Source organism: Metopolophium dirhodum, chromosome 1, assembly GCF_019925205.1.
Source record: "Metopolophium dirhodum isolate CAU chromosome 1, ASM1992520v1, whole genome shotgun sequence".
Taxonomy (NCBI): domain Eukaryota; kingdom Metazoa; phylum Arthropoda; class Insecta; order Hemiptera; family Aphididae; genus Metopolophium; species Metopolophium dirhodum.
Genome location: NC_083560.1, coordinates 134,976,734 through 134,991,310, shown reverse-complemented (window position 1 = coordinate 134,991,310; position 14,577 = coordinate 134,976,734). Strand labels below are relative to the sequence as shown.

Here is a 14,577-nt window from a genome sequence, read left to right as displayed (position 1 = left end):
CCGACGTAGTATGGATTGCCTAGTATAGTAATATATATAGGGAGGCTATAAGTTGCATCTGAAAGGAGTTGAACAAACATAATTTTTTTAAAAGTTGTAATGTTTTACGGGAAACGAAGTGCGCGGGACTATATAGCTATACATAATATATAGTTATATTTCTATATATTAATAATTGTTAACATTTTATAATATATATTGTGTATGCGTATATACTATACCAAACATATATAATATGTATATTATATTTTATATCTATTTAATTTTAGAAAAATAATTCAAAAAACTGATTTGAAGTGCAATTTTGCTTACTTATAATTTATAAATATATTTTATGATACAATAATACAATTATTATAATATTACTTAATATAATACAGCAATAGCATATCAGCTATAATAGTGAGATATTTTTTTAGCGAATAATTCAATAATGATTAATTATATAAATTGTATTATAATACATATAACATATTAATAGCTATAGCTATATTAATATATTATAGCTATCTGCAGCAGGTATGTACCAATCAGTGCCGCAACTACCGGGTGTGCAAGGTGTGCATTGCACGTCGGCCCCCAAGGCCCCAAGCCCTTATAGGCCCCACATCACCTATAACAGCCAAACTGTTAACTTGTTAAAATGTTAGAAATGGCCAAAGCTAAACTTAATACGCTAATACTAGTTCTAATAAGTGTCCCATACCGCCATACGTATAATATGTACGGGCCATACGCGATACAATTAATCGTACGAAATACCTTCTACAGAATAATAATAATAAGAAATAAGAATAATAATAATAATGCGGGTCCGTGCGACCATGCCCCGTGGTCTACGTTATCAGGCGACTAACCACTCAACCAATGTGAGCTCATTTAATCGTATATAAAAATAGATCATTCCAATGGGTTTTTAATTTGTATACGTACAATATCGGGACATCGGGGAAGATGGTAATCACGATTCACGATTTAGTAATCACAATATCTGTAGAAGTGAAAACATACATTTGTCATTTAATTGTTGTCTATTGATTGTTCATTATTTGTCTGTACGATCTATACGTGGTTTTACTTGTAAAATTTATATTTACTGTAATATAGTACACTATTACACTAAACTGTACCTACAGTAACTGTACAGTGTACCTTGTAAGAATTTTAACCGTCTAACATATAATTGTTTTATTATGAAAGTGATTTTGAGTGATTTTTTTCTGATATAATGTTTTGATTTTTGAATAGTATTTTAAATTTGTTAAAAATGTCAAAACGTATATATGTGAGTGGCTGGGATAAGCACAAAAAAAAAATGAAACAACAGAACGAAAACAATATTGCAGCAAATGTTATGAAATCGTGGATTAAAAAATCAGGTAAGTATTTGTAAATTATATGTATAAGGTATATTAGTAAATAGAATTTTGTAAATTGTGAAATGTTAAGTGAATATCTAAAAAAATGTTCAAATTATATTATAAATAACATATAATATACATTTATTGATTATATTATTATATTTTTAAATTTATTAAAAAAAAAAACCACATTAAATAGCCATTATTAAATAGGCATTGAACAAATAAGTTGTAAATTATAGGTATACTTATGTATTTCAGTTTATATTATTAGAATATCATGTATTTAAAAAAAAATGTAAGACTAGTCTATTAGGTATTATCATTATTATGACACCTATATTGTGTAATGTGGAAATTTTTAATTACATTTTTACTAATTATTTTTCAGTTGTATCCAACACTTCAGATGCTGTTGAAAATGATCCACAAAATGAAATTATAAAAGAGAATGATAGTTCAGAAGGTATGTTTATTGATTACCTGTATATTTATAAATAAAAATGTTTTTTTAAAAAAAATCAATAAATATTGCACAAATAAGTTGTAAATTATAGGTAGGTACTTATACCTATATTTTATTTTATATTATTAGAATATCATGTATTAAAAAAAAAAAATGTAAAACTAGTCTATTAGGTATTATCATTATTATGACACCTATATTGTGTAATGTGGAAATTTTTAATTACATTTTTACTAATTATTTTTCAGTTGTATCCAACACTTCAGATGCTGTTGAAAATGATCCACAAAATGAAATTATAAAAGAGACTGATAGTTCGGAAGGTATGTTTATTGATTACCTGTATATTTATAAATAAAAATGTTTTTAAAAAAAAAAACAATAAATATTGCACAAATAAGTTGTAAATTATAGGTACTTATATATTTCATTTTATATTATTAGAATATCATGTATTTAAAAAAAAAATGTAAGACTAGTCTATTAGGTATTATCATTATTATGACACCTATATTGTGTAATGTGGAAATTTTTAATTACATTTTTACTACCAATTATTTTTCAGTTATATCCAACACTTCAGATGCTGTTGAAAATGATCCACAAAATGAAATTATAAAAGAGAATGATAGTTCAGAAGGTATGTTTATTGATTACCTGTATATTTATAAATAAAAATATTTTTTTTAAAAAAAAAACATTAAATATTGCACAAATAAGTTGTAAATTATAGGTACTTATATATTTCATTTTCATATTTCATAATATATTTCAGATTTTGGAGGCCTAAATTTAACTTTGAAGTATCCAACTGATCGTGGACATTTTGAAGGTGAAGTATGCACATCATTAAAAAAGAGTATTTTGTTATTCGGACAATGCAAACCATCAATCAAATTTCCTAGGAACCATGTTAATAGATGTTTTTCTACTGGTTATTACTATATAACAACTAAAACAGGTATCAAAATTCCACGGCAATGGTTATGTTATTCTTTAATATTAGATAAAGCATATTGTGAGTTTTGTTGGCTTTTTGCTAACCGGCAATATGAGCATTTTAAATATGAATGGATTTCTGGCGTTGACGACTGGCAACATTTATCACAACAAATTTCTAAACATGAAAATTCTATTCAACATATAAATGCAACAGAAATTAAAAGATATTGGGAAAAAAATAAAACATTAGATACAGATTTAGAGAAACAAATATCTGAAGAAGCAGAGTATTGGAGGAATGTTCTTCGTCGAGTTATTCATGTAATTTTAACTCTTACATCTGGTAATATTGCCCTCCGAGGAAACGAAGGGAAGAAAGGTAATCTTCAAGAAATTGAAGGTAACTTTATGCGTACTATTAGATTACTTGCAAAATTTGATCCTTTTGTTCATAATTTATTAAATGATTCAAAAAAACATGTAAAATACTTAAGTTGGAAAATTCAAGACGAGCTTATAGAAATTTTAGCATCAGATGTACGTAATAGTATATGTGATGAGGTTAAAAAGTGTTCTTGGTTTTCAATTATGCTTAATTCTACCCAAGATATAACTAAAATTGATCAAGTGAGCGTGATTATTAGGTATGTCTTTGTTGAATATGAAAATCACACATTAGATATAAGGGAATCTTTTTTAGGATTTTTTGCATTACAAAATCATGGTTCATCTGATTATGCTGAACTGTTGCTAAAAATACTGACTAAGATTGGTTTAGATATAAAAAAATGTCGTGGTCAGGGTTATGACGGCGCTTCTGCAATGAGTGGTGCCCATTTTGGAGTACAAAAACGAATTATTAATATTGTGCCTACAGCTCTTTACGTCCATTGTTGTGCACATAATTTAAACCTAGTAATTTCTGATGCTGCTAAAACTTCACAAAAGATTGTTTCATTTTTTAGTATAGTGCAAGATGTTTTTAATTTCTTTGGGTCTAGTGCACCAAGGTGGGTATTATTAGCTCTTGGTGATGAACAAGCATGTAAAGTTTCTAAGAAAACATTAAAAAAAGTATGCCCAACAAGATGGGAAGCAAGGCATGATGCAGTATTCAGTTTACAAGAGAGGTTCATAGATGTTGTTAAGTGCTTAACTAAAATATCATTAACTACCAAGAAAACAGATGAAAGAAACTCAAGTTTAACTTTAAAAAAAAAGTTGGAATCAAGTGAATTTATTTTAATTTTATGTTTATGGGAAAATATTTTGAGAATCTTAAATGTTGTATCAAAATTATTACAAGGAGTTAATTATTCCATTGAGATGGCTTCTACACTTATGAATCAATCAATTACTCAAATCAATGAATTAAGGAACAATTATGATGGGATATTAAGTAAATCAAAAGAATTATGTGCTAAATGGAACATAACAGTGCCATTCCATTTAGTACGTAAACAATTTGCAAATAAAAGGTTTGATGATTTTGATGGTGACTTTCGACTTGATATTAATGAAGAAAATTTTAAAATAAAAGTATTTTTACCTGTGTTGGATACTATACTGTTTCAATTACATAGTCGATTTGAAGGAATGGTTACTATAGTAAATAATTTTAAATTTCTATCGCCATTAACCATTATTGAACAAAATGAAGATTATATTATAAAATCATCATATGATTTTATAAATTCGTATACAGAAGATGTTTCATGTGATCTTACAAGACAATTATTATGTCTTAAGTTACATATTACAAAAATTGATAAAACTATTGTATCGGAACTTAAGACCATACAGAATTTGGCTTTTTATATAATTGATATGGATTTATCAACAAGTTTTCCTGATGTTTTAGCTGCATGTCTTATATTTTTAACCATTCCTGTTACGGTAGCATCTGCAGAAAGGAGTTTTTCTAAGCTTAAATTAATTAAAAATTATTTGCGCAATTCCATAGGTCAAGAACGGCTATGTGGAATTTCTATACTAAACATAGAAAGAAGAAGAACTTCAGATATAGATATAGAGAAAATAATTGACAACTTCGCATATGCAAAAGCGAGAAAAAAACAATTCTTTTAACTTAAGTTTCAAATGTGTTAAAATTATACTATAATTTTACAAATGTTTTATGTTTATAACCATTATAAATGTAATTATACAACATTATACAACCATTATCTGTATAATTTAATAATTTCCATAATATTCCTTATAATATTAACCTTTCATAATATAAACGCCGGCTATCATATTTTATTAACAATAGGTAAATTCATTTTGAAAAAATATTTAGGCCCCCAAATTAAGATTTGCACACCAGCCCCGTAATGTGTAGTTGCGGCACTGGTACCAATAATCGTGCACGCGTTTTCACAAAATATATTTATGATTATATTGGTATGGTGGGTTGGTGGACGGCGTAGATGACACAGTATATTATTATGACGTGATCGTAAACGATTTACCTAGTTTTTACTATATAATAATTTATAAAAATGTAATAATTATATATTACCTATTAAGTACATTTTAATTTATCAAAAATGGTTAAAAAATCAGCAGGTAAGTCCATAAGCAATAATAGAAGTATTTAATTTTATCTTTTTTTCTAATTATTATTAAATATATTTAATCCCTCTGATCAAATCCCTCTGATTCGAATAAATTAGATTTTTGATAAATAAATAGAAAATAAAAAAAGATTACCTATCTTCAGCTGCAGTTGAGCGCATTTTAATCTTTGAATGAAACTAATATTCATTTATTAACATACCTATACTAATATACTATTATTATAATTTTGGATGCAAGTGAAAAGAGTATGCACTGTACCTAACCTAACCTAACCTAACCTAACCTAGGAGTATGCACTGTACTATATATAGTATAGTGTATATTATAATTCCTACTATATATAGTATCATATTAATATAATTGATTAATACATTATAACAATATAATTGCTCACTAGGAATGTATCTAAAAAAAATATTGTTTACTTTCAGTACAATAGTACTTAAAAGTTAAAATGTATTTCAAATAACTCAAATACACAATATAATAAGGCTGGACAATTTAAAAATTTTTTTTTAAACTCATTAAGTTAATTTTTTAACTTGCAGGCCACATTCAAAATGTATACTGCCGGCCACATATATAAGTACCGGTTCATTTTGATAAAATATTAATATACTTAAAAATTGTAAGATATTTTGTTATTCTGAAAAGCTTATTAAATATTTCTAATTTTATAATATCGTCACGGGCCGTTTGAATTTGTGCAATAAATATAAAAGCAAATTTATAGAAATTATAGTAGGTATATAATTATATACTATAATACCTTATAGTACATCTAAATATCTTGAATCGTGTACAAAACGTCTAACGTAGGTACGCAACAATACGTCTGCCGTAGTGCAGGTAACTAATACATAATATAGTATTAATATGTGGTTCATCTGTGTATGGTTATGGGATTTAGACACAAATGCGTATGGTTGAAAATGAATGTCGCCTTATATTATATTCATATAGGTATTAAAGATAATATAATAATATTATATTGCTTCGAGTACCTGCATCAGTTATACTTTTTAAAATGATAAAGGTATGATCGTTAAAATCTGCTTTTATTGGTTCGTGCCTGTGCGATACGTATCGACGTATCGACGCGATAGCGTACGCGCTCGTCACTATACCTATAGTATATACGTCAAGCATAATAATATTATCACAGAACAATTTTATTGATTATACTAGTATCACTCATGGCATATTATTTTCGTACCTAATGATAATCTGACCGCCAACAAGTAAACAATAACCATAGAATACTGTTTATAACTTCATGTTCTCCCGCTATGCTTACAACATCAATCAGTCCGCTGCCAAAATGAAAAAAGTGAAGTGGTGGGGGGAGTGTCGTTTCTATAGTATTCTATGCAATAACGGTCTCACCGTTATGTTATTTATACCATGGGATGCAGCTATAATAATATATGTTACTAAATTATGTCATATTGTATTATTGTCATAGCTATAGTGCATAGTATTAGATAATAGATAGGTACTAGCTCATATTATACATTTATAATTGTGGTGCCGTGTTTTTCGTCTTTCGTATATGTTTGTGTTATACAAGTACATTACAGTGTTATGTTATAATTATTCATTTAGAAGAATAATCAATAAAATATTTACGGTATTCAAAGTTATTTTGTAAAGCACGTGGAATCGTAAGTTGTTGTGACTTGTGTTTACTTATGCCGTTACATTAGTACTCATTAGTACTCGTATAATTTATTGTTTTGCCGTGCGTTTCGTATTCATCGTATTTGATTGTGTCACACACATACATCATTACAGTGTTATAATTTTCGAAGAATAAAAAGATTCAAAGATCTTTTTAATGTCGACATTCAGTAAAGCACGTCGTGGACTCGTAAAGTATTTACTATTTTAAATTTATATAATTAATATTTTGTTCTTGTTAGCATTATTTGAGAGCTAAGGTAGTCCATAAATCATGATATTGTAATGATACTGCAGCTGTGATCTCCATAATATTACTATTAACCTTTACATAATATTATCTACCTATACTATTTTGCTTATTTTACATTCATATATTTGTCACTATTTCAGATTATTTCTTCATAAAATACATTTTTACAGCTATAATGCTAAGACAAAATAGTCTAAGTAAATCAACTAAACGCAGAAGAATAATCAACGAGATTAATTTAATTAACCATTCACTTGCAGATGCGTCTTCCCCACAAGTACCTAACGTTGTTGCTCTTTCATCAGAAATTAGCAATAGTCCTAATGATATAACTAGTCAGGATACTACAAATACAGTAAATAATTTCCAATTTGAAACTTCTACGTCTTGTTCTAATACAAATTTTGATGGTGAAGCAAATACCATTAGTGCATTTTTAAAACCCGAAAATACTGATAGTACCCTGGATAGTACTGATACAGATAGTGATCTGGATCATATTTCATCTTTGAAACAATCAATTATTACTGAGAATTTGTATCAATGGGCTTCTGAAAATAATGTACTCAATAGTACATTTGATAAATTGCTAAAAATTTTGAAAGGCCATAAATGTTTTCAAGATCTTCCAATTACGAGCAGAACTTTCTATAAGATGTATTCCAGTGTTTCGTATAATAAGCCTGTTGAAATGAAAAGTGTTTCTCCTGGGTATTATTATCATTTCGGAGTAGCTTATAATATTAAACAACATTTAGATAAGCAATTTTCTGATGAAACAATTAAATTAGTCATTGAAATAGACGGCCTATCATTAGCCAAGAGTTCTGGTAGTTGTTTCTGGTCGATTCTAGGTTACATAAGGCAAACCAATCAAACTGTTTTTCCTATTGGAATTTATTGGGGCCATAACAAACCTGGTGATAGTAATATTTATATTAAAGATTTTGTTGATGAAGTAAAGGCCCTTATTCAAAATGGTATTGATGTAGATATTTTCAACAATAAAACTTTAACCACAGTTCATAAAGATTTAGTTATTGATTGTTTTTGTTGCGATATGCCAGCTAAATCATTTTTGCTTAAGACAAAATCACATACGGGATTTTTTTCATGCACTAGGTGCACAGTTCAAGGTCAATATTTATTTAGAAGAGTTTGTTTCCCTGATACAGAATGTCCTAGAAGAACTCATGATGATTTTGTTAATAAAATTCAACGACAATATCATAGTAGCTGTGATGATACAACAGAAATATTAAATATCCTTTCTCTTAATATAGTAAAGAATTTTAGTTTAGACTATATGCATGTTGTATGTCTTGGTGCTATGAAAAAAATGATCATGTTATGGAAAGGAGGAGATGGCTTAGGTAGAGATGTAAATAAACAAAAAATAAACCCCAATTTGATCAAGAAAATTTCAGAAAGACTTTTGTCTTTAAAATATAATATACCTAATGATTTTGCAAGAAAACCAAGATCTTTAGAAGAATTACCGAGATGGAAAGCCACTGAGTTTAGGCTATTTTTATTGTATATTGGGCCTATAGCTATTCAATCAATTGTATCTAAAGAATTATATGAACATTTTTTGTGTTTACACGTAGCGATGATTATCTTTCTAAGTCCTAATTACAATAATTTATCATCTTTTGCTCAATCACTAATGATTAATTTTGTACAAAAGTTTGGAAATTTATATGGAAAACACTTTATTTCGGCTAATATACATGCCTTAATTCATTTGGTTGAAGATTATGATAACTATGGGTCCCTTGATACAGTAAGCTGTTTTAAATTTGAAAATTATATGAGCCATTTAAAAAAAAATGGTTCGAAAAAATGATAAACCGCTACAACAAGTGGTGAGAAGGTGTGAAGAACAATTCAAACCCAACATCTTAGTAGATAAACAGATAAACTTGAAAATGATTTTAACCAGAACTTTCAATATTTGCATAGTGACGGTCCTCTAATAGATGGAACTTCTTCTCCTCAATATAAAATACTATTATTAGATAAAATTAAAATTAAAACCCATTCTGCTCCTAATTCATATGTTGGCTTGAAAATAGAAAATATATTTATAATTATTAAAGTCTTAAATATTTGCTATAGTCAAGATCTACAGAAGTTGATTCTATTAGGAAGACAATTTGAAAAAATTGGTAGCTTTTTTTCCAAACCATTAAAAAGTGAAAAACTAGGCATTTATAAAGTAGAAAAATTCTCTAAGCAAATAAGAATTTGGAATATTGAAGATGTGGTAACTAAATATATGATCCTAACAATTAACGACTTGAATGTTGCTTATCCAATCATTCATTTTAATAACAACTATTAATGCATCATTCTAAGTACCCACCTAATCTATAGTATCTATTTTATTAACTTTTAAATAACTTAATTCAAGTTGTAGGTATCCTGCAAGTTTTAATTTTTAATTTTTACATTTAATCTCGCATTCAACATTATATCAATTTACCTTGATAGGGAAATTTATTTTTATACTTTTCTTTTATAAAAATGTTTTATTTTAGTGATAGTATTATATTTCATAATAGAATATCTATTATATGTGTACTAATATTATAAGTATAAATTCATATGATTACTATTATTTTAATTTAAAAATATTCTTGTCAAACAATTAATTACATCAATTTAAGTAATTTTTATTTTGTATTTAATAGTACCTGTTATACCTGCTAATAGTTGCAGTTAATAAGTTAACAACTAAGATATATTAAATATCAAAAATGTGGACCATTGTTCACTTTATAACCGATGATTCAGTGGAGCCCGTTCCAACGGATTGGCTTAATCATAATAGCACTCAATGCGCATGGCCAAATAATGATGCGCAAATTGCCAAGTATCGAGCAAATAAAACAAGGCCTAATGGATATGATTTTTCATATTATGACTGTCGTGTGCTTTCAACAAACATATGTAAGTTTAATTTATGTAAATAATTAAATAGATAATAATTGGTACCTAGCTATACCTATTATATTATTAAATAATAGGATTAGATATTTATGTTTTGTTTATTTTTATATAGTATCATTTACTGATGCACTAGACAAAGCAAAACGGGGACTGTATACTTCTGATCTGGATGACTTTGATGTTCAAACAACCATTTGCAGTTACAAACCAAAAAAATCAACAACCACCACAGTAAAACAAAACAAGTTTTCAAAGCCGTCAGGTAGTAAATACACCTTCTCTCCTGAAAAAAAAAACATAATGAAATTTAACTATAAGACCTAACTATAAAAAAATCATTGCTTTTAAAAATATCTATTTGTTGTACATTCCAAATTCATAATATTAATTATATTGTTACACTGTATTTATGAAATTTTAAAACCCTAATTATATCACATATTATTTTATTGTTTGTCTTAGCATCTGTTACTGATTTACCAAGAAAATCAACCTTTGCTAAAACACCAGGAAATTCTTTAAAAAGACCGAATACAACATTATTAGATTCACCAGATTTAAAAATATTTAAGAAACAAAACATCAATGAAAAAAAAAAAATAAATAAGAAAGATAAGTCTTCCAACTGCAGTATGTCACCGTTAATTGATTGTAATAATGATGTTGATAACGATCAATGTTCTTCAGAGATTTGTGAGTCTATGTTATTCAATAATGAATATCAATTATTTATATTGATAATGACTATAATATATTATGGTTTAAAAAACCAAATAAGTTAAATCAATATTTATTTATTTTATTTATATAGCATCAATTGCAGATGATGCTGATCTTGATAAAGATTACAATCCATCACTTATTACCAATCAAAATATTCTTCTTGAAAATGATGATGGGAATAATAATTTATTTGATATATCAGGTATTTTAATATTTTATACATGCATAATATATAGGTCCAATATAATATGTGATATAACATAACAATAAAAGTGATATATTACATAATATAATATGAATTGTATATTAAAATTGTAAACATTTCAAACTAATTTGGATGTTTGAAAAAGTTTCCTCTTCAATTATTCTAAACATTGTAATTTACTTTTTCAGATATTCTTGATCGTGATGAATTGATGAACGGTAAATTATGCATTTTTAATATATTTTTACTGAATAATCTACACAGTTATTACAATTTAAAGAATTTTAATTTATTTATTGTTAGATTATGGCGATGATGAGTCAAATAATGCAGATGATAATTCTAAACATGTTATAAATTCTTCAAAAATGGTAGTACTACCTACCACCAATAATAACGAAAAAAAAAAAATGAAACACTACCAAACCCAGCTAGTACGTGTAAAATGTCAACACAATTCAATTTTTATTTTTATGTTCGTGATATTTAATACAAATATTGTGATTTTTATTTTTCAGTTGATACTTTAAATTATTCTTACACACAACAGGATATTTCTTCATCACTATTGCAGACTGCGAATAATGAAAGTATATAAAATTGATTGTACTTCTATATGATTATAAATTATTGTTATTATTTTTTAAATATATTTTTTTTTTTATAGAATTTCAAAAAACTATTATAAACTATTTGGCATTTTTAAAAGTAGAGGTATGCAAGATATCTAATAGACAGGAAGAACTATTTGAATTGTTTAATTACTCGCAATTTAGTAGATCTCTGACAGCTGCAGCTGATGAAAGTAATTTTGAAATAGATTATTTTGTGTCAAATTGGCCAATATCTGATATAAACGGAATTAATTATATGGAAGACAAAATGAAATCAGACAATTCTTTTCAAAAACTTATTGTAAGATTTTAAATTATTACCAGCTATAATCAATATATTGATTTTTTTTTAAATTATTTTATAGGTGTGTGAATTAGCCAGAACTGGTGGAAAATCATTGCCAAATATGATATATAAAATTTTGAAAAAGGTGTTTACAGATAAAGTATTAACTGAATATACTTACTACGAACTAAGAAATAAAAATAGTTTTTCAATTTTATCTATAAATAAAGCAATATTTGGTAATTTAATTAAAATAATTTTTTTTTGTATAATAATATACCTAGACATAACCTAGAATAATTGTTTATTAAACTTTTGCTGTTATTTAGAGGCTATCAAAAAGTCAAAGTTCAAAAGCTGCTGTGATGATGAGGTAATTACAGCTATAGGAAAATGGCTCACCAGTGCTAAGGGAAGGCTGGAGAAAAAAAACCAACAGCTGTAATAATAGTTGATACACTATTATTTTTTTTTATAACATTTGTTTTTAGGTTTCTATGTTAATTTCAATTAATTATAGGTGCTATAATGTACCTAAACATAATTATATTAAAAGTTTATTATTTTTTTTTATGCTGCGACTGCTATAATATATAAAAGAGTTTCAATATAATGAGAGCATATTATACTATTAATTGGTATATTTTTATTTTTATTTGCATTTTGTATTTTTAGGCTATAAATAAGGCTCATAATATATTTACACTATCAGTTCAAATTTAATTTTACATTATAAAATTAAAACTTAATTCAATAGAACTCATAAATGTTAATCATTTATTAATTAATGTAATAATAATTATTATTATGTTAAGTTTATGGAATTGGTAATAATAAATATCTTTATTTGAATAATATATATACACTATCTTATTATCTAATTAGATTAATATCACATATTATTATATTAAATATATACATAAAATATATATTGAATTGAAAATATAATCATGTATATTTAAAAATGATCTACAGTTATATACTTATATATGTTGTTGATATCTTACAGAATATATATAGGTGTATATTATAGTTATTTTTATAAAAAAAATCAATAAATATATTTTCTTATGATGGCTATTATTACGGTAGAAATAATGAAAAGATGATATCGTAATTTGTATATACACCAGATGTGAACTCTTGGTTCATAAGACATACATTCAATATCTCATTGATATCCAAAAAATTCTACGGTTATTTTATTGACATCTTACAGATATATTTTGTAACACAAATCAATATTCATAAAACAATGGTTAAATATATGTGAGATATCTCTTGGTTATTATAGTAGAAATATTGAATAGATATCTTAATTCATATATACACCAGTTATGAACTTTTGGTTCATAAGACATACATTCAATATCTCATTGATATCTAAAAATTTTCTATAGTGCCATTTGAGATATTTAACCGATATCAATATAAAAAATTTCATATACATAGAATATGTATTAAATATCCCTTTGCTATATGGGCAGATGCCTTCTGGTGAGGTGACATATCTTGAGTTTACGTAACTGAAAATTAATATTGAAAAGATAACTAACAATGGCTCTATAGATGATACCGTCTGGTGTTGTGATTGGTATTATTATTATTATATAATTCAAGTAAATGTAATTTTTTTTTTGTTCTGTAGACACAAAGCATTGCATTACAATGTGCATATGACGAAGAATCCCTACAACCGTTGAACGATATATTATGATGTTTTGATAAATAAATGTGGCGAAATCAAATTGTTAATGTCAACTCGAGTAGCTAAATATAATCATAGTGGACGTCTAGTGAATGTTATGAATTAATTTATATAATTATACAATTTAATCTATAATTTACAGAGTTGGTATTAGTATATTAGGTGATCAAGGTGATAACAGTGTACAATCGGTGTATTTAATTCGATTTATATTCGAATTACACATAAAATATTCAAAATTTAAATTATTATTATTATTATTATTATATTATATTATATTGTATCAGGTGGAGTACATTATAACTGTATAATATTATTTAAGAATGGCAAAGCTGTAGGAATGTTAATTTATGCCAACGAAAATAACAATCCATAAAAGCGTGTTTCACATTGCCGAGGTGTTGAAGTTTACAATTTGAGACAGTATATTATGTGATCACGGTTAAACTTAGATCAGGTTATAAACCAAAATTTATATCTATTAGGTATATTAGTTAATTGGTGTACTTAATGTCATTGATGTTTAGTTCTGTATGCAATGTAATGTGTATAAACAACTTGAATGAAAAAGCATAAAATAACAAATTTAATGTAATAATAATAATACCTAAAGAACACACATTAAATGTTAAGTATATAATATAGCTAGTATACAATAGTAAAAAAAACTTAAAGTTATCGGTAAACGATTACAACTACCCTAAAAACCTAAAAAATAGTGAGTAAAATAATTCATACACACTGGACACACTGCTAAAAATGACACATGCATAAAATATTGTTATATGCTAATAATGATGG

General features: G+C 26.3%; 1 protein-coding gene and 1 pseudogene across 1 annotated transcript; both read left to right on the top strand.

Moving 5' to 3' along the window:
- The first annotated feature begins 1,267 nt into the window (after window positions 1–1,267).
- LOC132932553 (zinc finger MYM-type protein 1-like) lies at window positions 1,268–4,857 on the top strand. The gene is made up of 6 exons (XM_060998940.1): window positions 1,268–1,379; window positions 1,753–1,827; window positions 2,076–2,150; window positions 2,393–2,467; window positions 2,603–3,989; window positions 4,044–4,857. Exons 1-6 carry the CDS (start codon window positions 1,268–1,270, stop codon window positions 4,855–4,857), a joined length of 2,538 nt encoding a protein of 845 aa, XP_060854923.1.
- A 2,256-nt stretch (window positions 4,858–7,113) lies between these two features.
- Window positions 7,114–12,523, top strand: LOC132936912 (uncharacterized; annotated as a pseudogene).
- Window positions 12,524–14,577: the final 2,054 nt, after the last annotated feature.